The 24,079-nt window shown below is 44.0% G+C and overlaps 1 protein-coding gene across 1 annotated transcript in view; it reads left to right on the top strand.

Moving 5' to 3' along the window:
- The window catches only part of LOC139319139 (fatty acyl-CoA reductase 1-like), a 29,949-nt gene extending 8,040 nt beyond the window's left edge, over positions 1-21,909 (top strand). Inside the window, exons 3-11 of the mRNA XM_070946838.1 lie at positions 820-999; positions 3,423-3,600; positions 4,432-4,476; positions 7,621-7,739; positions 10,378-10,445; positions 11,553-11,724; positions 13,397-13,526; positions 18,373-18,500; positions 21,747-21,909. Coding sequence (XP_070802939.1) covers positions 820-999; positions 3,423-3,600; positions 4,432-4,476; positions 7,621-7,739; positions 10,378-10,445; positions 11,553-11,724; positions 13,397-13,526; positions 18,373-18,500; positions 21,747-21,909 — 1,183 coding nt within the window. The remainder of the gene's footprint in view (positions 1-819; positions 1,000-3,422; positions 3,601-4,431; positions 4,477-7,620; positions 7,740-10,377; positions 10,446-11,552; positions 11,725-13,396; positions 13,527-18,372; positions 18,501-21,746) is intronic.
- The last annotated feature ends 2,170 nt before the right edge of the window (positions 21,910-24,079 follow it).

Below are 24,079 nucleotides of genomic sequence, written 5' to 3'. Positions count from 1 at the left end.
CGTTCATTCACAGCTGAATCCCAATTAGTTGCAAAAAGTCCTTCAGGAGAAATCCTTCAGGATAATCACCAACCTTTATCTCCCTTGACACTCCACCAAAAGACCTACTTGGCAAAGCCACACGGATTCCAGAATCAAACAGAGATGCCGACTGGGAACAGAATTAACAACGTTGCTTTCCTGCAAAGTGCCCACGTTCCTTTGCTCCTCTTTTAAGCCTTATGGGAGGGGCCAATCATCTCCAGGCCTTACTCCCGAGTTATCCCTTTTGTTTTAACTGTTTGTGCCTTCTGGCAGCTCTGCGCATGCACGCACTAGGAACAGGCTCCCCCTGTTCCTCTGCCTCTCTGATGCCTGACTCTGTAGGCTCCGGAGTCTGCACATCACTCTCAGATGGCCATGACCCCATCTCTGCCTCCGATGCAGAGCCCTTGTCCAGGCCTTCCCCAGACTCCAGGACTGGCCCATGTTCCTCCCCAGTCTCCTCACTGTCCGACTCCGCTGCCAGCTCTGCAGGCTGCTGGCAGACCACAACAGGTCCAGGAACTGGGTGGAGTTTGTCTTCACTGTAGGTGATGTTGTTATCTTTAACAACTGTTGGTCAACTAATTTGTACCAAGTGACAGTCATTTCCGCTACTAGCAGAGACCTCTCAGAAGGTGATGTAGACTACACCTGTGGTCTTCTCCACACTATATGAGATATCTTGCCATCAAGGTGTCCTAAAGCTCCTTAGTCAAGAGAGCCAAGAGGGTTGATTTGGACCTGGCATCACACCAGCTGGATCTCAATCCTAGCCTTTTGTGCTTTCTTGAGCAGGGATGCCCTTCTCCTGAATGTCATGGGCACCCAGGAGCTCCTGAGGCTGGCCCACCAGATGAAGAACCTCGAAGCCCTCATCCACGTTTCCACAGCCTATTCAAACTGTAATCGGAGACACATAGAGGAAGTCTTCTATCCTGTTCCCATCGAACCAAAGAAACTTTTGGAACTGGTGACGTAAGTAATGGAAGCAAACCCTCCTCCTTTGCGATGTATTTGCAAGTATGTTTGAAGGAATACTTGTTGTCTTGTCCTATACACTTTCTTTCCAAGAAAGAAAGAGATTTGTGGTAGTGAAGTTCCAGAAACGTACAAGATTTATGTAGATACCTCATGCGTGTCAATCACACTTGGCCAATAAAGAAATCTAATCTAATGTAGTCTAGTCCAGTTTACTCTAGTCTAGTCTAGTCTAATCAGTGGTGGGATTCAGCCAGTTTGCACCTATTCGGGAGAACCAGTTGTTAACTTTCTAAGCAGTTCGGAGAACCAGTTGTTGGAAGAAATCTTATTTTGTTTTTTCCCCACTTTACAGGGCTAATCCTGTAAGGAAGGCAGGAAGGAAACATTCTGGTGTTGTTTTTAGCCTAATCTTTATTGCCCTGCTTACAGAAACTGCCTCTCTGGTTAACTCTTATTACATTGTAACAGCTAAGATGAAGGGCCCATCGCTGTGAGTGACGTTTTTGTTTTGTTTTTTAATTTGATTTATATGCCGCCTTTCTCCGGAGACTCAGGGTGGCTTACAATGCGTTAAGCAATAGCCTTCATACTTTTGTATATTTATACAAAGTCAGCTTATTGCCCCCACAAACTGGGTCCTCATTTAACCTACCTTAGAAAGGATGGAAGGCTGAGTCAACCTTGAGCCTGGTAAGATTCGAACCTGCAGAAATTGCAGGCAGCTGTGTTAATAACAGGGTGCATTAAACCACTGTGCTACCAAGGCTGTGTTGGGCACACCCACACAGTCACATGACCACCGAGCCACGCCTACCCAGCTGGTCATTAGGGCAGAGAACCTGTTGTTAAATTATTTGAATCTCATAACGGAATCTAATCTAATCTAATCTAATCTAATCTAATCTAATCTAATCTAATCTAATCTAATCTAATCTAATCTAATCTAATATAATATAATCTAATGCAAAGAGTATTGTTACAACATAGAATAGAATTCTTTATTGGTCAAGTGTGATTGGAGATGCAAGGAATTTGTCTCCGGTGCAGAAGCAGGCAAAAAGTGATAAATCATGATCATAATCATAAATACAATGATTATATAATATAATGATCTTTGTCCTCATAATTGGTAATGGAGAAGGAGGAAACACGCATACTCTGACGAAATAGCACCAACCATCATTGTTCCTGTGGAACCAAAGAAGCTTTTGGACTTGGTGGCGAAAGTCAATGGCCCCCAACCTTTTGGGTACCAGGGACCGGTTCCGTGGAGAGAGGTTTTTCCATGGACTGGAGTGGGCATGCTTTCCTGTGCTGCCTGCATCCCATGGATGGGGCTTCACCAGTCCATGGACTGGAGGTTGGGGATCCCCGGTGCAAGTAATGAGAGCAATCCTCCCTCTGTTACGGTGTATTTGCAAGTATGTTTGAAGGAATACTTATTGCCTCGCCCTATGCACTTTTTCCAAGAGGGAGAGAGGCTTGGTGGTAGGAAAGTTCCAGAAATGTGCAAGGCTTGCTAAAGTAGATGTACCATGGGAAGAATGTATCATGTGATCCTTTTTGACCCAAGGTCTGTCTTCCTCTTGGTAAACAATAATGAGATGAGAGAGACACATGTGGAAGGAAAGAAGGGAGGGAGGGAGGGAGGGAGGAATGAAGGAACGAAGGAAGGCAGGAAGGCAGGAAGGCAGGCAGGCAGGCAGGCAGGAAGGATGAAAGGAAATGAGAAAGAGAATTATGGGAAGGGAAAGAATAGAATAGAGTAGAGTAGAGTAGAGTAGAGTAGAATAGAATAGAATAGAATAGAATAGAATAGAATAGAATAGAATAGAATAGAATAGAATAGAATAGAATAGAATAGAATAGAATAGAATAGAATTTTTATTGGCCAAGTGTGATTGGGCACACAAGGAATTTGTCTTCGGTGCATAAGCTGTCAGTGTACATAAAATAAAAGATACATTCATCAAGAATCAAGAGGGAGGGAGGGAGGGAAGGAGGAAGGAAGGAATATGAGAAGGTGGAGGAAGAAAAGGGAAAAAAGAAGGAGGGAGGGAGGGAGGGAAGGAAAGAAGGAAGGCAGGCAGGCAGGCAGGCAGGAAGGAAGGAAGGAAGGAAGGAAGGAAGGAAGGAAGGAAGGAAGGAAGGATTGAGGACTCAGATTGTTGGGGGCAATATGCTAACTCTGTAAACTGCTTAGAGAGGTTGTAAAGCACTATGAAGCGGTATATAAGTCTTAAGTGCTACTGCTATTGCTATCTTATAAGAAGACCTACTCATGCATATAAAACTTTAACTTTTCCAAGGACAGGCATATGAAAATATGTAAGGACAATGCTTCGAGTTTAATTTTCTCCCATAGATATATTTTATTTTATTTTTATTTATTTTTTTTAAAAAAAATATCCCGCTAGGTGGATGGATGAGTCCCTCATTGAAACGATCACCCCCCATTTGATTGGAGACTGGCCTAACACTTACACCTTCTCCAAAGCTCTGACTGAACACCTGATCCAGCAGGAGAAAGGAGACTTAAACGTTGCCATCATTCGACCCTCCATCGTGGGAGCTAGTTGGCAGGAGCCCTTCCCGGTAAGAAGGTTTGCTCTTCCGTTGCTAGGTTTACATGCTACTCCTGGCAAAAAAAGAGAGGTTGATTTATAAATAAGAATGTGCTTCTCATGCTTTTGGCGAAGGAGAAGGAAGCAGGGGTGGGTTCTACTTATCTTTACTACTAGTTCGCAACGGGATCGCGCATGCACCGATCGCCGATGAGGACATCCGGGGCGGTGGGCGGGGCCTCTCGCCGGTTTTACTACCGGTTCTTGCGAACCAGTCTGAACAGGGAACAACCCACCACTGGAAAGAATCCATCATCAATAACCTTTAAAGCTAATGAGAGTGAACCTGGATTCATGGATGGGATCTATCATGGAATCTAAGGGTCAGGAGGACACATGTGTCTAAAAAGAATGTCAGCAAAATGGACTTCACTCTCAAGGCTTAATTTTATGGACACAACCATAACTGTTGTGGCCCCTCAGCGGCCTGTGCAACTAGTAGCTGATTCCGACAGCGAGGAGGCTGGTGTGGTGCTGTGCCAGCAACCTGTGCAGCTGGCACTCGAGTCAGACAATGAGGAGGCTGGAGAAGATGTGGTGCCAGAGGCAGGGATTCAGCCAGGGCCTTCAGAACCTCCCTTAAGTGAAGAGGACAAAGAGAAGGAGCCTCTTCTTGATGCACGGGCACGCAGAGCTGCCAAAAGGCAGGAGTGGCTCCTCAGGAGGGGGTCTTCTCAAGAGTAAGGTTTGGGGCTAATTGGCCACTCCCTTAGTTTATTTAAGGAAGGATGATGACTGAGGCAATTTGCATGTTGCAGACTCCTCAACCGTCATTTTTTTTCTACGTTTCATTTTTTTTTAGGGCTGGATTGATAACTTCAACGGTACAAGCGGCCTCCTTGTGGCAGTAAGTGAAAAGATTTTAATTTAATTTAATTTAATTTCGAATTTATATACCGCCCTTCTCCCTGAGGACTCAGGGCGGTGTACAGCCAAGATAAAAAAACATAGAATACAAATATTAAAACATTTAAAAATATATATGAAATTTGGCCCAAAAATTAAGAATCGCAGACTAATTAAAAGAATTTAAAAATTTTAAAAATTTCTTCTTAAGCCAACCCGGCTTGCTGAAAAAGATAGGTTTTCAGGGAACGACGGAAGGCATTGAGGTCCTGGATTCTTCTTATCTCTGGGGGCAGCTGATTCCAGAGGGTAGGTGCCCCCACAGAGAAGGCCCTCCCCCTGGGGGCCACCAGCCTACATTGTTTGGCTGATGGCACCCTGAGGAGGCCCTCTCTGTGGGAGCGCACGGGTCGATGGGAGGTCATCGGTAGCAGCAGGCGGTCTCGGAGATAGCTAGGCCCTATGCCATGGAGCGCTTTAAAGGTGATAACCAACACCTTGAAGCGCACCCGGAAGACCACCGGGAGCCAGTGCAGCTCGCGCAGGAGCGGTGTTACATGGGAGCGCCATGATGAAAATAGAACATCTAAATCTTATGAGCTGTGAAACAGGCCCAGAAGAAACCACGAAGAACCAAAGCATGAAGCTTATCTAAAGAGAGAAGGGCAGAATCTAGTGATTTATTTTTATTTTTATTTATTTATTTATTTGTCAAGCATATATAAGATAACAGGTAAAAGTATAAACATAATTTGAATACATGAAAAGAGTAAGTAAAAAGGAATATTAGGACAGGGACAGTAGGAACACTGGTGTACTTATGCACGCCCCTTACAGACCTCTTAGGAATGGGGTGAGGTCAACAGTAGACAGTTTAAGGTTAAAGTTTTGGAGATTTGGGGAAAAAAACACAGTGTCAGGTAGTGCATTCCAGGCATTGACCACTCCGTTACTGAAATCATACTTTCTGCAATCGAGTTTGGAGCGGTTTACCTTGAGTTTGTAATATTTGCTCATGTATTGTTGTGGTTGAAGCTGAAGTAGTTATTGACAGGAAGGACATTGTCGCAGATAATTTTATGTACTATGCTTAGGTCAGACTGAAATCAGTGTAGTTTTAAATTGTCTAAGCCCAAAATTTGGACTCTGGTGGCATAAGGTATTTTATTGCGGTTAGAGGAATGGAGGACTCTTCTCGTAAAATATCTCTGAATATTCTTGTAAAATATGTCTGATTCTGACAACACACAGCCTAGCCCAGGGGTGTCAAATTGGATTTCTTCAAGGGCCAGATCAGCATTGTAGCCCCGTTTTTGTCTGGGATGGCCTCATGAAGCAATTCGCTGGCCAAAATGGGGCATCTTCATTTTTGGCCTCCATGGCCTCCTGCAGCACTCTCCTGGCCGTTTTCGGCCAGCAGAGTGCTGCTAGAGGCCAGGGAGGTTGAAAACGGACCATGTAGGAACCTCACGAGACCTCCATGTGGCCCATTTTGGCTGGCAGAGTGCTGCTGGAGGCTGGGGAGGCTGAAAACGGGCCATATGAGGGCCTCACGAGACCTCCATGTGGCCCATTTTGGCCAGCAAAGGCACCGTGGGCCAGTACTTTGATTTTTCCAGGCCAGCCCCGTGGGCCAGATTTATGCACCCTGCTGGCCAGATCCATCCCACGGGCCTTGAGTTTGATACCCCTAGCCTAGGCTGATCAAAAAGGAGGTTCACCAGGTCTGGTGTTTCTGAGTGAGTTTTGGCTTTCCTGACAATTGTGACAGTTAAAGCACCAGAATGATCACACTGCAACAGTGAAAGGCCAGATTCTGGGGAGAGCAGAGATAGAAAGTGTTGTACAAGTCCCTAAAGTTTTCTTCCCAGTTTAGCTCAGGAGAACTTATCCCATTCCATTGTTACAGAATTCAAATCTCAGATGACCTAAACTCTATGCCCATGATGGCGAACCTATGGCACACGTGCCACAGGTGGCACATGGAGCCATATCTGTGGGCACGTGAGCGTTGCCCTAGCTCAGCTCCAGAATGCATGCGCGCACCAGCCAGCTGATTTTTGGCCTTCTGGGCCCACCGGAAGTTGGGAAACAGGCTGTTTCCGGCCTCTGGAGGGCCTTCGGAGGTGGTGGGGAAAGCCGTTTTCGCCCTCCCCAGGCTCCTAGAAAGCCTCTGGAGCCTGGGGAGGGCAAAAAATGGGCCTTCCAGTCCCACCAAAAGTTGAGAAATGGGCCGTTTCTGGTCTCCAAGGGTAGGGTGGGGAAGGCTATTTTCGCCCTCCCCAGGCTCCAAGAGCCCACTGTGCCATAACGTGCCAAAAGCAGGGGGAGTGCGGAGGGGTTGCGCGCGCATGCATGAGGGGGTGCATTGAATTATGGGTGTAGGCATGTGTGCACGTGACCCCCATGCGCAACCCCTGCTTTTGGCACGCGACGGCAAAAAGGTTAGCCATCACTGCTCTATGCTAAATAAGGAAGTCAAGTTATATAGGTTAACTAGCTGGATGCCCTTACTTCGCTACGAAACTATGTGCTCGGGCTTGATAAATTGACACTTTACAGCCTGAAACTTAATGTAGAATGTGTAACTCTGTAGCATCAGAGTGTGTTAATATAATGCAACTGGCAGTTGGAACAGAGGGGGAGTGGGAGTAGAATGTCCCAGCCTGCAGCATCCATCGGTATTCAACTGGCTAGCATCCTGTCAGTGTGTGAGAGTTGAGGGGTGCTTGGAAACTCAAACAGTATTTGCTGTGTGAGCAAGAAGGAGACAGGAAGGAGGCTGGGTGTGGTTTAGCTGAACTGTTCTGTATTAAAGCTGCTTCCTGCTGTGAAAGTAAAACTGAAACTGAAACTGAAAGTCCTCTCCTCTGCTTGTGTTTTGCATTTGGAACAGATTTCTTTTCAGGTGGGGAGGGGGAGTAGAACTCCTTAGCATCAGAACGTGTTAATAATAATATAGGAAATACTAATGCTCTGATGGTCATTTCGAAAAATCCTTTCTTAGTGAGCACCTAGAAGCCAAGAGGAACATACGTGGCAAATTTCAACTTTGTAGGCTTTACAGTTCTGGAGATTTCGTGATTAATGCCTCAGTGGTTTTCACTTTTATATACAGTATATAGATTAACTTCTTTATTTCTAGGGTGCAAAAGGGATTTTACGGACTATAAAATGTAATGCAGCTGCCGTAGCTGACATTATCCCAGTAGATCTCGCTATCAACTTAACCATCACTGCTGGCTGGTACACTGCAGTTCACAGGTAGGGCCTCTTTGTTGATCAAGAGATAGGCCATTGAAATCAAATGATTTTTTTTTTCAAGGTTGCAGGTTGTCAAGAACTACCAAAGTTGCAATTTCACATATCATCATCCAGGTCTTTTAAGCTTTTTGAAAGTCCAACAGTGCCTCCTATAGGCAGTAGTGCACAAGCAATAGCAATAGCACTTAGACTTATACACCGCTTTACAGTGCTTTGCAGCCCTCTCTAAGCGGTGTACAAAGTCAGCATATTCCCCTCCCAACAATCTGGATCCTCATTTTACCCACCTTGGAATGATGGAAGGCTGAGTCAACCTTGAGCCTGATGAGATTTGAACTGCCAAATTGCAGGCAGCCGGCAGTCAGCAGAAGTAGCCTGCAGTACTGCATTCTAACCACTGCGCCACCGTGGCTCATATGTTCCATCACAAAATCCATATGTTGGCTTCTGCCCACTGCCTTGTAAGAGAAGCCAACACACTTACAGTCTTCATTGTTGGGGTTTCTTCAAGGGTGGGATTCAGAAATTTTAGCAACCGGTTCTTGGCCCGCTTGGCCTCCTGCACCATGGGGGGCGGGCGTTTTCACCCTTCCCAGACTCTGGAGGCTTTCCTCGAGCCTCTGGGAGGGCAAAAACAGCCTCCCCTGGGCTCCGGAGGCGCTCTGGAGGCTGGAAACGGGTTCATTTCCGGACTTCTGAAACTTCCTGTCCGCCCATTTTTCATCCTTCCAGAGCCTTCGTGCAGGCCCTGCACTTACCTGGCATCCAAAACTGGCCATGTGGAGACTCCGGGGAGGGGAGGGGAGGGGTGGGCGTGGTCAGCCAGTCCTTGCAAAAACTGGTTCGGTGAACCAGATTAAAATTAACATCTCGTCTCTTTGGAAGAGCTTTATAGCTTCCACTGCCTTAAGGAAGTTCAAAACATTCTTAAAGATCCATCTCATCTGGGGCACTCTATTTTTGAACTATTACCATCTGGCAGATGGTACAGGATAATAAAAACAAGGACAAATAGGCTGAAAAACAGCTTCTATCCCAGAATAGTAACTGTATTGAATTCTACTGAATAGTGCAATACTAATGCAATATCAGGAGTTGTCGTGTCCTAGGGTCACTTAGTCATTACAGGACACAATTAGTCTCAGACAAAACTATTTTGTTATAACAGCTGAGAATTACTTCATTCCCAGCTTAGTCCAAATTAATTGCAAAACAAGTCCTTCAGAAAAAGTCCTTTGGGCTTATCACAAACCTTTTTCTTCTTTGGCACCCTGCCAAAGGCCTTTCTTGGCAAAGCCCCACAAAGTTCAGAAACAAGAGATGCTGACTGGAAAACAAATTTAACAATGTTGCTTTCCTACAAAGAGCCCAAGAGCCTTTTCTGCTCTTTTAAGCCTTATGGGAGGGGCCAGTCATCTCCTGGCCTTACCCCTGAGTCGTCCTTTTTGCTTTAGCTGCTCTTGCCTTCTGGCAGCTCTGCGCATGCGTGCACTAGGAACAGGCTCTTCCTGTTATTCTGCCTCTCTGCTATCTGACTCTGGAGCAGGGATGGGTTCTACTTACCTTTACCTCCGGTTCGCAACGGGATCGCATGCACGCCTTGCTTCTGCGCATGCGCAGATTGCTGAAGACGACATCTAGGTGGTGGGCAGGGCCTCCTACTGGCTTTACTACCGGTCCTTGCGAACTGGTCTGAACCGGGGGCAACCCACCACTGCTCTGGAGGCTCCGGAGTCCGCACATCACTCCCAAATGGCCCTGGCCCCATCTCTGCCTCCGACGCAGAGCCCTCATCCAGGCCTTCCCCAGACTCCAGGACTGCCCCATGTTCCTCCCCAGACTCCTCACTGTCCGACTCCGCTACTAGCTCTGCGGGCTGCTGGCGGACCACATCAGAAGTGTTCAATTCAATTGCATAGAATGCGAAGGATGTATGTTTTTGTTTTATTTATTTTTTTTCATGTGTAATGTACACTGAAGATCACATTTAATTTCGTTGTACGAGATACAATGACAATAAAATAAACTATTAACTATTAATCAAAAACCTGCCCCTTTTTTAAATGAGTATTGCGATTGCCATAGACAGTATGGTGCAGCTTCAATCCACAGCCTCATCCTGACCTTTCTGATCTGCTTTTCAAACACCTCTCATTTTGTTATAAGTTTGTATGTCTACCCTTCCATTTATATATCTATATAATAAATATAAATAATATAAAGCTCAGTGGCTAAGACGCTGAGCTTGTAGAACGAAAGGTTGGCAGTTCAGCGCTTCGAATCCCTAGTGCCGCGTAACGGGGTGAGCTCCTGTTACTTATCCCAGCTTCTGCCAACCTAGCAGTTCGAAAGCACGTTAAAAAAAATGCAAGTAGAAAAAATAGGGACCACCTTTGGTGGGAAGGTAACAGTATTCTGTGCGCCTTTGGCGTTTAGTCATGCCGGCCACATGACCACAGAGATGTCTTCGGACAGCGCTGGCTCTTCGGCTTTGAAATGGAGATGAGCACCAACCCCTTGAGTTGGGAACGACTAGCATATATGTCCGAGGGGAATCTTTACCTTTCTAATAAATATAATATTCATACATTTGGTGCATTTGTGAACTCTTGGCTTTTCTTATTTCTATTCTTTTCAGGCCCAAATCACCACTGATCTACAACTGTACCTCAGGTGGCCTCAACCCATTGTCATGGGGAGAATTGCGTGAGTAATTTTTTTTTAAGGATTAAGGATTCAGAAAATTCCACCGGACTTTTTGGTTGGGAGTCATCCTTAATGGCTTGCCTTGCCATCGAGATTTCAAGAGCCACCATTCTCATTGTGGATAAGAGAGCACAACGTGGGGTTCTTCACCAGATTCAGTTAATGTAACCTTACAATGAAGTTACAATGTCTGTCTGTGCTTCTTGTGGGGAAATACCTTACTAAGCCAATAATAGCCCAATGATTTATTTTATTGTTTTACTAGCTGGGCGCCCATGCTTCGCTATGAAACTATGTGATTGGGCATGATAAATTGACACTTAAAGCCTGAAATGTAATGTAGAATGTGTAACTCCGTACAGTGTGTAATCAGAGCATGTTAATATAAGGCAACTGGCAGTTGGAACAGAGGGGGAGGAGGAGTAGAATGTCCCAGCCTGCAGGCCAGATGAGTCATGCACTGGCCATCCCTTCACCCAGTTTAGTGAAGGGGTAGCATCAGAGCATGTTAATATAAGGCAACTGGCAGTTGGAACAGAGTTCTTTTCAGGTGGGGAGGGGGAGTAGAATGTCTAGCTCCTTAGCATCAGAGTGTGTTAATATCATAATACTGTATAATAAGAAATACTAATGATCTGATGGTCATTTTGAAAAATCCTTTCTTAGCGAGCACCTAGAAGCCAAGAGGAACATACATGCCAAATTTCAAGTTTGTAGGATTTACCGTTTTGGAGATTTCAGGATGAGTGAGTGGTATTTGGCTTTTATATATAGATAGATAGATTTTTGAATCTCTAAGGCCACCTTCTTCCTAATAGGAAAGCCATTGACCAAATAGAGTAAGGAAGGCAAAGCACGCTTTGTAACATCATAATAACAATAATAATAATTAACAGGACCTGTGGCTGGGGGAAGAGCCATTTTCTTTCCTGACAGGGAGTTTATTCCTCTTTCTTCAACTCATCTACATCATGTGATTGGAAACCAAATCTGGTTTTTCAATGCTCAAAGGGCACTTTGCCTTCCTAAATGGACATATCCAATAATTGTCCCTTTTTCATGCAATTACCACAGTGGGTGCAGTATCTCTTTTCTACCCTTCTGCAGAAACTAATGCGGTAATTACATATGAAAAAAGTCCCCTGGAGAAACCCTTCAGAATACCAAAGGCCACCTTGACCTCAAGCTACCTCGTCCATCAGTACTGGACGTTTGTCCATCACAGAATCCCTGCTTTTCTCTGTGACCTGTATCTGCGGCTGCTAGGAAAGAAGCCACGGTGAGATTGGATCGACATTGTGGGGTGCAGGGGATAGTTCTAAAAAAAAAGTCCAGATAGCAGTTTTAGGGAAGCACTCATAAGAATACAGAGGACCTTTTTCCAGGGAGGACTATCTTCTCCATCAATTTGACAGCTTTGGGTATGTGTGCTCCTCCCGACAGCTTACAAACAATGGAAATGATTCGTTATTAGTGTGCTCCTGTCGGAGTCTGAATCTGAGACGGGAGACGAACAGCTGACAGAGAGCGGGAGAGTGGCTCCGTTGGCTGTGGAGGAAACTGGGGAAGGGCAAATTCAGGCTGGGCAGAGCAGCGGAGAGTTAGAACAAGGGAGAGGGGCTTCGGATGAAGACCAAAGCCCAGCCCCTCCTCATCCTAGGACACGCAGGGAAGAACGGAGACGAGAGCAACGTGGGTTGTGTGGCTTACAAGGGAGGAAAGGGCCCCGATCCCCTTCACAAGATACACCTGGAGCTGGACTTTATAAGGAGAGGTAAATGGGAGGGGCAGTTGTCGGGAACAAACACTGAGTTCATTGTTCGTGTTGACTGCTTTATCTGAGTTCCTGGCATCCTCCCAACTGGTTTAATTTACGGCCGTGCTACTTCAATTCTGGAATTCCTTATCTTGCTTGCCCTGCCGGATTAATTACCTTATCTTGCCCTGTTGAAATTATGGTTGGAAGTTTTGTCTGTTACAGGTTGGTGGAAGGACTTTTCTCCAGACCGGAGAGTAACGGGACATTGGGAGCAAAGTTTGGAGCTTATTTATTTATTTATTTATTTATTTATTTATTTATTTATTTATTTATTATATTTCTATACCGCCTTTCTCCCGTAGGACTCAAGGTGGTGTACAGTCAAGAAAAATATAGATACACAAACAACATAAAATTGCTAATTAAAATTATTATTATAACATAGTTTGGCCCAATTAAATAGAACCTAAAATTAGATAACATTTTAAAAACATTCACATGTTCATATGTTTAGCCCCGCTTGTTGGAACATCAGGGTTTTGAGGGCACGGCGGAAAGCACGGAGATCAGGGAAATTTCGTATCTCAGGGGGCAGTTCATTCCAAAGGGTTGGAGCCCTCACAGAGAAGGCCCTCCCCCTGGGAGTCGCCAGTCGGCATAATTTGACTGACGGTACCCTGAGTAGTCCCTCCCTGTGAGAACGAACTGGTCGGTGGGAGGCTATTGGTGGCAAAAGACGGTCTCGTAGGTACCCAGGTCCTTAAGCCATGGAGCGCTTTAAAGGTGATAACTAACACCTTGAATGCTTAATAAAGGGACTTGTACTTATTCTCTGGCTGTGTTGCCTTTGTGCCAAACCCCGGGCACACACATTGTGTGTGTGTGTGTGTTCCTCCCAACAGCTTATGGAAATGATTCTAATTAAAAATGCAATCAACAAAATTAATCAATAGGAGCCAATAGTGGTTGTGGCAGCCCTTAAGACACACAACCTCCTTGGTTCCCCAGCATTCCCATCAGAAAGGTGTCTGTAGGTGTCTCTGGGAAAGGCCTTGACAGTAGCCCACCTTAAATATTTGAGGATTGTGGCACCAAGATGCTTTGCAAAGCACCCCTCTGCTCGGTCTTTTTGTGGAGAGATGCTACAATCCTATCTATCTATAGATAGACGTGTTTCTATTTGGTCTTTCAGGATGATGAAGCTTTTCACCCGCTTGGACAAGACTTTGAACCTTCTTGAATATTTTACCAGCAATTCCTGGGACTGGAGCTATGAAAATACAAGCATGTTACTGAAAGAGCTCAATCCGAAAGACAAAACTGTAAGCATCTGACTGAACCACAGGCCCCGTCCATCAAAATTAAATAATTAAAATGTGTATTCAGGCTACATTGCAAATGATTTTCAAAAGGACAGATTCCTTCCCCAGAGCCTTATGCAGTGGTGGCATTCAGCCGGTTCACACCGGTTTAAGCAAACCGGCTGTTAAATTACCTATCCCACCTCCATTGCGCTGCAATGGAGAAACGGGTAATGGTGCGACTGGCGTGAGGGAAGGAGAAGGTCGCATCACCTCTTTCTTCTCTGTGCTCCTCCTCCTTCCATCATGCTGGCCACTCCGTTTCCCGTTTCTCCATTGCAGTGCAGTGCCCAGGATCCACTTTGCCCTCAGATTGTTGGGGGCAATAGGCTGACTCTGTAAACCACTTAGAGAGGGCTGTAAAAGCACTGTGAAGCGGTATAGAAGTCTAAGTGCTACCGCTATTGCTATTATTTCCATAGTCCCATATAGTTCTCATCATCTGCACCTCTATAACAGTCTGATTTGGTTCTGCAACCCAACAAGACAGACACAGACTTCAGATGATAAAACAAGAAAAAAGAATGGCTACCAACCTGCCTTCCATTGAGGACCTGCATACTGCACGAGACAAAAAGAGGGCTGTGAAAATATTTACCGACCCCTCGCATCCTGGACATAAACTGTTTCAACTCCTACCCTCAAAACGATGCTATAGAGCACTGCACACCAGAACAACTAGACACAAGAGCAGTTTTTTCCCCGAACGCCATCACTCTGCTAAACAAATAATTCCCTCAACACTGTCAAACTAGTTACTAAGTCTGCGCTACTATTAATCTTCTCATCGTTCCCACCATTCATCTCCTTCCACTTATGACTGTATGACTGTAACCTTGTTGCTTCTATCCTTACAATTTATATTGATATTGTTTCCTGATTGCTTATTTGTACCCTATGAGTATCATTAAGTGTTGTACCTTATGATTCTTGATGAACATATTTTTTCTTTTATGTACACTGAGAGCATATGCACCAAGACAAATTCCTCGTGTGTCCAATCATGCTTGACCAATAAAAAATTCTATTCTATTCTATTATCCAATCCCAAAATCAACTTTTCATTTCTTTCGGTTTCTTACAAAAAATCCAAAAGTGGTTTCCAAGTAGAAATAAAATTTGTCAGTTTTTTCTTTTATTAAGACTGTTAATTTCACCATCTCTCTTAATTATTTTTTATTTTATTTTAGTTTTTTTTATTCCACCTTTATTTTTTTTATAAATAACTCAGAAGTGATCAAACATAATACTCTTTCCTCTTTCTATTTTTCACTAATTTCACCATTCATTCTTCCATCTCTAAATCCTTCCCCCTTTGAAGTCTTGCAGCAATTGTATAATGTAAAATAGAATAGAATTAGAAGTTTTATTGGCCAAGTGTGATTAGACACACAAGGAATTTGCATAAGCTCTCAGTGCACATAAAAGCTATATGTCAGGATTCCAATGGATGCCCTAATTAAATTAAGTGATAAATCATAGTCATCATAAAAATACATTCATCATAAATCATAAGTTATTACACTTAGTGATAATCATAGGATAGTAAATAAGCAATCAACATAAATCATACTAGGAAACTAATAAAAACAATATAAATCATAAACATACAAACAATAAAATTATAGTCAGAAGTCGAAAAGGAGATAAGTAATAGGAAAGATGAGAAGACTAATAGTAATACAGCCTTACTAAATAGTTAATAGTTTGACAGTGTTGTGGGAATTAGTTGTTTAGCAGAATGATGGCATTGGAGAAAAACTGTCCTTTTGTCTAGTTGTTTTGGTGTGCAGTGCCCTATACTGTCATTTTGAGTATAGAAGTTGAAACAATTTATATCCAGGATGGGAGGGGTCGAGTGGTGAAATCTAAAATTTGTTATTACCGGTTCTGTGGGCATGGCTTGGTGGGAGGGGAGGGTAATGTGACTGGGTGGGCGTGGGCAATTTTTTTTTTTTTTACTTTTAAAACCATTTTTTCTACAACCTCTTCGGCAAAAGAGGTAAAAAAAAATGCTTTCAAAAGGCTCTGACGATCCCAGCTGAGTTGCCTGATCATCAGAGGGTTTTTTAAAAACCCTCTGCGATCAAGCAACTCAGCTGGGATCGTCAGAGCTTGGATCGTCAGAGGCATTTAAAAGAAAAAAAAAGCCACTCATAGTCGCGCAGCTCAGCTGGGCATGGGGGGGGCAGGGATTTTTGCTACCGGTTTTCCGAACCACCCGCCTCCATCACTACCAGATCAGGAGATCCGGTCTGAACCGGGAGCATTTCACCCCTGGAGGGGTCTGTAGATATTTTCACAGCCCTCTTTTTGACTCCTGCAGTATACAGGTCCTCAATGGAAGGCAGGTTGGTAGCAATTGTTTTTTTTTTTTTTTCTATAGTTCTTATTATCCGTTGAAGTCTGTGTCTGTCTTGTTTGGTTGCAGAGTCAAACCAGACAGTTATAGAGATGTGGATGACCGACTCCATAATTCCTCTGTAGAACTGGATCAGCAGCTCCTTGGGCAGTTTGAGCTTTCTGAGTTGGCACAGAAAGAACATTCTTTGTTGTGCTTTTTTGATGACGTTTTTGATGTTGGGTGTCTTGAGATATTATAGCACCTAGAAACCTGAACGTCTCTACTGTTCTATAAGAATATACTGTTATACTGAATATTTATTTATTATTTATTTATTGGTTCGATTTATATGCCGCCCTTTTCCGGAGACTCAGGGCAGTTTACAATGCGTTAAGCAATAGCCTTCATACTTTTGTATATACCTGCTTAGTAGGGCTTTTGGCCCCCCCTAAGCGGTGTTCTTTTTTATACAAAGTCAGCTTATTGCCCCCACAAACCGGGTCCTCATTTTACCTACCTCGAGAGGATGGAAGGCTGAGTCAACCTTGAATATACTGTTCTATAAGAATTTACTGTTCTATACTGTTCAAAGTTCTATAACAGTGATGGCTAATCTTTTTGTTGTCACATGTCAAAAGTGGGGGGTCACGTGGGGGGTCGCGCAAATGTGTGCCCACCCCCATAATTCAATGTGCCCCGCCCCCACTGTGCATGCGCGTGTGACTTCCCTGCACTCCCCCCACTTTTGGCACATGATGGCGCAGTGGGCCTGGTAGGGCTGTTTTTTGCTTTCCCCAGGCTCCAGAGGCTTTCTTGGAGCCTGGGGAGGGCGAAAACAGCCTTCCCCATCCACCAGAGGCTCTCCAGAGACCAGAAACAGCCTTTTTCCTGACTTCCAGTGGGCCCGGAAGGCCCGAAAATCAGGTGGCTGGCACGCACATGTGCACTGGAGCTGAACTAGGGCAATGCTCACATATATGGCTCCATGTGACACCTGTGGCACGTGTGCCATAGGTTCGCCATCACGTTTCTATAAGATCTTTCTATTTGTTTGCCGATCAAGCCCAGAAGAAAAGCTCAGATTTCAGTTATACATTCACTTTTAAAATCTTCTGCCTCAAAATACATACCTGAGCCCAAAATTTTCTCATTTTGTTGCATGTCTACCAAAGACGAAAAATCTTCACTCAGTTTGATTACATTTCCAACAAATATTTGAAATTCCCTACATTTTTGACAATTTATCTGTTGTTATGTACCAATGATACATCACTTTACAGAAATTCTCTTTAAGATTAGAATTCAATGGAAATTTCAATCCTTTTGCCCACATACTCTTCCATTGATTCAGGTGTATATTATATCTTTTAAAAATGGCCATTTTATCACACAATCATTAACTTGTTTAACTGGTTTCCATTTTCAATAAAAAGGTTTTTTTTTTACATTTTAGCAATTCTGCTATTCATCATCTGTATACAGCTCTACATCCAATTCAGTTTTACCCTTTTCAAATTTATAATTCTTCTTAATCTACTTAAATATTTCTGTTAGCTGAGCTTAAGGAAAAAATCCATATGTAAAACCTTCCCACTCCAAATTTTGTCTTGTTTTTAAGTTAAATCTTGGGAAAGATTTGGCAAATTAGCATTAAATTAACCATTTTTGTTTAACTATCATTTCCCTTCTTTAAAAAAAGCTTGTTGGGGTGCCAACCATACAGGAATTTTAGGAGACAATTTTGTTGTAATACAAATTTTTACTATGATACATCTAATAAAATGATTTTTGATATCTATATTTCACAGGGGTGAAATCTACTTACCTTCCCTACCGGTTCGGAAGCGTGCGTGCATGACACGTGCGATTTTGGACCCTTTGTGCATGCGCAAAGCCTTCTGTGCATGCACAGAGGGTCAAAAACAGGTTACTTCCTGGTTAAAATCAGGAAGTAACGACATCCGGGCGGGTGGGCGGAGCCTCAAGCTGCCATCCCTACTGATTTGCCGAACCACCCGCCACTGCCACTACCGGTTCTCCCAAACCGGTGCGAACCGATAGTATTTTACTGCGATATTTCACCTTAACTTTGTCATTCCTCAAATAACTATGCCATCCAAATCTTAAATCGTGTGCTTCCAATTCCAATAAAATCTGAATACTTAAAGTCACCTACTCTTTAATCCAAACTAAATAGCAAGCTGCAAAGTACAATTTCAATTTTGGTAATTTGAATCCTCTCCTTTTCTTTAGCACCCTGCAGGAGTTTCTGTTTGATTCTAGGTTTCTTGCCTTGCCAAACAAATTTAAAAATATCTCTTTGCCATTGCTTGAATGGTACATCACTATATCAAAATGGGTATTGTCCAGAAAAAGACATTTCTTATTACGTTGACCATAAACTCAAGAATGGAATAGTCCTTCCCCTCCATTTTAAGTAATCTTCTTTCTGCTTGATTCCAGTTGTTCTGCTTTGACATTTGCCAGTTGACTTGGTCAGAATATATGGAAGATTACTGCTTAGGAACTAAGAAGTATCTGTTGAATGAAGACATGACTAAAATTCCTGCCGCCCGACAGTATATCAGAAAGTAAGACACATGCAATCTTTTGTGTTAAATTTCACCACCTGAGAGCAGGAGGCTTTCAGTGAATAAAATTGTTTGGTCACCACAAATAAGGATTTCGGCTGAATGCCAAAATATCGCTTGGAGTGATATTTTAGGGTCTTCTTACCTCCGAAGAAAGAGTAGTCCCAGATCAAAGAAGTAGGTAAATCCAGGAAAAGAACTGAATCTGATTGATAGGTATACATAATTAATGTATCTATATAAAAGTATGTGCAATTAAAATTGCCACCAAGAAGAGGAGGTCTCAAATTGTCCAGGGTCTCCTGCTGGAGCATAGGGTTGACTAGAAGATCTCCAAGGTCCCTTCCAGTTCTATTCTGATTGGTTGATTCTGGGGTCCAAAGCACCTGAAGGCAGGACAAGAACAATGGAAACTGGTCAAGGAGAGAAGCAACCTAGAACTAGGGAGAAATTTCCTGACAGTTAGAACAATTAATTAGTGGAACAACTTGCCTCCAGAAGTTGTGAGTGCCCCATCATTGGAAGCTTTCAAGAAGAGACTGGACAGCCATTTGTCTGAAAGTGTATAGGGTCTCCTGCTTGAGAAGGGGGTTGGATAGATGACCTCCAAGGTCCCTTCCAACCAGAGGTGGGCTTCACATAATTTAACAACCGGTTCGCCCCAGCACCAAAAATGTGTGTGTGTGTCTTCTGCGTGTGCGTCAGGGGTGAAATCCTACCAGTTCGGACAGGTTCGGGCGAACTGCTAGGGATTATGGGCATCAGTTTGCCGAACCAGTAGTAATTACCCTCCTTGGCCCCACCCATGCCCGGCCGGTCACCACTCACCTCTTCCGGCTGCTCGATATTCCACAGAATTCAATGTTAAATGCAGCAGAGAGAATGCTAACTTTTTTCCCTCCATTCTGAACGGAGCTGCTGCAGCCTATCCCTTTTAAGGTAGTCCCCAGGAGGGAAGGGGACGGGGGGGGGGAGCAGCTGGAATGGAGACATTTTTGTGGAAGGCAGGAAAATGGGGAAGGGGATTTTCTTGCCTGTCATCCATTCCTCAATCTCAGCACAGACTGAGGGAAGGATGGTAGACAGGAATATTCCCCTCCCCATTTTCCTGTCATTCGCGACAAGGAGTGGCTGGGAGGGGAGGGGCCAGTGAGGAGTCCCTCAATGTGAGTGATGTCGAGTTGGCCACGCCCACCCAGTCACATGACCTTCCCCAACAAGCCACACCCACAGAACCAGTAGGGGAAATTTTTTAATTTCACCCCTGGCGTGATTGCAGCCTTCCGTGCATGCGCTTTGCTCGTGCGCACGCTTGCAATGCATGCGCTCCGCTTAAAAAAACGCAGGTAATTGGACGGCATAGTGCTGGGGCGAGTGGGCCGGCCCACCTGCAGGTCACAACTACCGGTTCTCCCGAACCGGCTGAATCCCACCCCTGCTTCCAACTTTGTTGTTCTTTGTTATTCTAAAAGTAAAGTTAATTCAGTGCTCCTTGGGAGCTGTTCTTCTCTGTATTTAAGCATTTATCATTCTTGTCACTATAAGCACGAAACTTGGAGAAGGTTGCCCAAGACTTGAATAGGAAGACCTAACAAAGTTTTTTAGGTTAGGTAGTCCAGGACCATATCATGCCTGATCCTTACATAATAACCTAGATCTTGTTGCTCTTCCCATGAGTTGCAGTCTTAACATTCTGAATGGCTAGTGGTCGGTGGAAACGGATATTGCTGTCTGGAGCCGGATTGCTCAAACCTCCTATCTAACTTGGATAATTAAACCCCGTAACAGGAATCTTTAAGATCTGGGCCACTGGGTCTTCAGATCATGTCCTCCCTCCTGTTTCCCTAAATGATTGAATGTCAGGGTTCCAAGGGACACCCCCAATGCAATCAAACTCTGAAGCTTGAAGTTCCTCAAAGCTAATTTCCCCCTCCTCATCTTCCCTGAGTCTTTGCACCCTCCAGTGTCGGGTCAACGCTTGGGGCTCAGGACCCTGGACAGCACCCCGAAACTCAGGGGAGCTGCTTTACTTTAAAAGGGGATTCGGGTTAATGTCAGGGTTCCAAGAAACACCCCCAACGAAATCAAACTCCGAGGCTTGAAGTTCCTCAAAGCTAATTTTTATTAGAGATGTCATATTGGCGCATCTGGGAAAACCCAAATCTGAAAGCTTCTGGGTTTTCCTTACCCAAAAGAAAGTCCAAGTCCTTGCCCTTCACCCACATGTCCACCACAAGAACCAATCAGGTACCCTCTAGAACAGAAGATACCTCCTCATTCTTCTCAGCACAGCTGCAGGGCACAACGGCCTTGACTCTCTAGAAAGAATTGTATTTTGACTACATATCCTCTTCACTCTATACAATCCCCCCTCCCATTTTCCCACAGTAGAATTCATGGCAGGCCTGAAGCCTGAAGGCTCAAAGTTAGAAAGATGGCATCCAGGTCTGACACTGGGATCCTATGGATGGAATTATTATTTTAATTTGGCCCAAGATGCCACAGAAGGAAATACTTTTTGATACGATGAGTTCATCTCACTCTACAAATCCCAGCTGGTGGTTGATATGGTATCTATATCTGTTGTGGCTCCGTTACCTGAGCCTATGTCATCGGCAGGAGAGGACTCCGAGAGTGAAGGAGAGGAGGTGGCAAGGCCTCCCTCTCCAGGACCCTCCTCTTTGGCAAGGCCTTCAGTGTCCACTGAAGGGCAAGAGATAGGGCCGGATCAAGCACGTCCATGCAGCCACAGGTGGACAGTGATGAGAGTAATGAGTCTTGGCTGGATCCACGCCAGCGTCACAGAGATAAGCGCGCGCAACAGAAGAAAAGGCGTTCCCAAGATTAGGCTGAATCATTGGACCACACCCCACAGGGTATAAAAGGGAGCGTGGTGGCCAGTCAAACCTTGTGACGAACAAAGCTGAAAGCTTCCACGCCATTCTGCATTGCCGGACTTTTGGCTATAGACTTTGCTGGATTATCTCTGGACTTGATTGACTCTGTAATTATTGAGCTGTTTCTTTTGACGTACCAGAAGCGGGGAGAAGTTATCTCTCCTCTTCGTAAATAATAAACTCTTGGCAGGCAGCCACTAGGTTGTTGCCAAGTTCCGTTATCATAAGGAAAAGGATTTTGCCAGCTGGTTTAGTCTTTAACTCTTGAACGTCTGTGTGGGACGGGGACAGAACAATATCAGACACTGATAGTTCAGCTCTTCTTTTTCTCTTTTCTCTCTTTTGACAGGCTAAGGACCATCCAGTGTGCCCTGAAGGCCACTCTGCTCATTATCATCTGGCGGGTATTCATTGCAAGGTCGCAGATGGCTCGTAATGTCTGGTATTTTGTACTGAGCCTCTGCTACAAGTTTCTTAGCTACATTAGAGCTTCCAGCACCCTTAGACCTTGACTGTGCCTTTCCTGAGATTATTCCCTACGTCCTGGCATAACCCTCATGTCCTCAAATCGATCCTGGTTTCTGTCTGCTCCAATAGTAACAAGACACCTTTCAACTGTTTAAGCATTCACCAGATATCACAAGAGACTTCAGCTACTACTACCTCCGCTACTACTATTAAATTATTGCTGCTGCGGTAGGCACTGACTTCCTGTTTCTACACCCATCACATCATCTCTATGAAGCTGCATTTTTCACTATGACATTTACCAGTTTTGTTTCATCCCGGTGCCCAGCTGAAGCATGAAAATCGGCACCAGATATCTTCTACCCAGAAATACTGAATGGTATCACTTTCATACTGTATATGAATCAATTTGTATTTCATGTACTCCTATACCGCATCAAACCATATGTTTCATTTTTATTGCTTTGATAATACCGATTGCATATCTTCTTTACTCTCAATAACAAATTTTTCAAAAATTATTTCTTAGTGACCGTCATCTCAATATTCATTTTATAAAGTGAATGGATTATTGGACACATCCAAACTTCAGGATACCCTCCAGCTGTTTGTGCACATGATGTTAGATATCATTCTTATCTCTACCGTGTGAGTTTTCTTGTCATCACTTATAAAACCAACAATTGAAAACTTATTGGTGTCTTATGGTTGATATTTCTATCATGGCAAACACTGCATTTGCAAGAAGACAACAATATCTGACATTGCAAAATATGGTGGCAAAATACAGCTAGTCCTCGACTTGCAACAGTTCATTTAGTGATCATTCAAAGTTATAACAGCACTGAAAAATGTGACTTATGACTGTTTTTCACAGGTACGACCTTTTCAGCATTCCCACCATCTCATGTTCAATATCTATTAAGGGAAGCTAGAGACAACATCTATTCAATATCTATTAAGTCAACATCCATTAAGGGAAGCTAATTGAGTTGAAGGTGAGTGTGGCTTTAAAATTACAGGAATAAACACAATAATTTGCACTATGCTGATCACATTACTCTGTTGGCTGAAAAAAATCTAGAAATAAAAGTCAAGGAGTAGGGAAAAAAGGACTAAAATTAAATATAAAGAATGCCAAATTAATGACAACAAGTAAAACAACAAGTCTTGAATTGACAATGAAGATGTCATTGTCCTGAGATCCGGACCATCCCCACCCTATTGGCCTTCCAAAAAGCGGTGAAGACCTGGCTTTCCCGGCAGGCCTGGGGCCATTGATCTCGCTGTTGCGATCTGGCGAGATCCGGCCATGAATGGTGTGAATGGGTTTTAATTGTTTTTAATGTTTTAATTTTTAATTTTTTTATATATGGTTTTTAAATGCATTGTAAGCCGCCTTGAGTCTTCGGAGAAAGGCGCCATACAAGTTGAATAAATGAATGAACGAATGAATGAATGAATGAATGATTGAATGAATGAATAGTAGAAAGAGAGAAGTTCCCTGAAGATGGGCTCCAGCACGAGTCCAAAAGCTCGGAAAACAAAATTGGGTGGAAGCACAAAATATAAACCATAGATCAAAGATTCATCATAATGCCTGTGTTGCCACCATTTCCAGCATAACTTATCCATTAACCCACAACCAAGCATCAGCGCTTCCACCCAATCAAAATACAGCTACGTCATCAGCCAATCAGAATACAACAACACTGTCAACCAATCAGAATACACCTTTGCCTCTTTTCATAGAAAAACGTCAGTTACGATCACACAGTTCGCCCATAAGCACCAAACCGAGAACTTCGGCCGGAAGATGACGAATGTGATTTCGTCGAAACATCGCTACTACCCTTTTAGGGATATGTTTACAATTACACAGGAAGAAACCGGAGAAAAGTTTTTCTTTATAGCAACGTTTTGACAGGCTCACAACCCTGTCATCTTCAGGCTCTTATCTAGTTTAGAAGTTTAGTTAAGAGCCTGAAGATGACAGGGTTGTGAGCCACACCCATAATTCTATGCGCCCCACCCTACGCATGTGTGCATAACACCCCCTCCCTCCCCCACTCTTGGCACACGATGGCCCGTTAGGACCGTTTTTCTTTCTCACCTGGCTCCAGATCCTCTCTATGCAGCTGGGGAGGGTGAAAACTGCCTTCCCCACCCCCTTCGAGGCCCTCCGGAATCCTGAAACCTGTGGCACGCGTGCCA

The sequence above is a fragment of the Pituophis catenifer genome, unplaced genomic scaffold (genome assembly GCF_029215685.1).
Source record: "Pituophis catenifer annectens isolate HBS135680 unplaced genomic scaffold, rPitCat1.0.hap2 SCAF_7, whole genome shotgun sequence".
NCBI classification, from domain to species: Eukaryota; Metazoa; Chordata; class Lepidosauria; order Squamata; family Colubridae; genus Pituophis; species Pituophis catenifer.
Note: the sequence above shows the minus strand (reverse complement) of the source record. Positions and strands in the feature narration are given on the sequence as shown.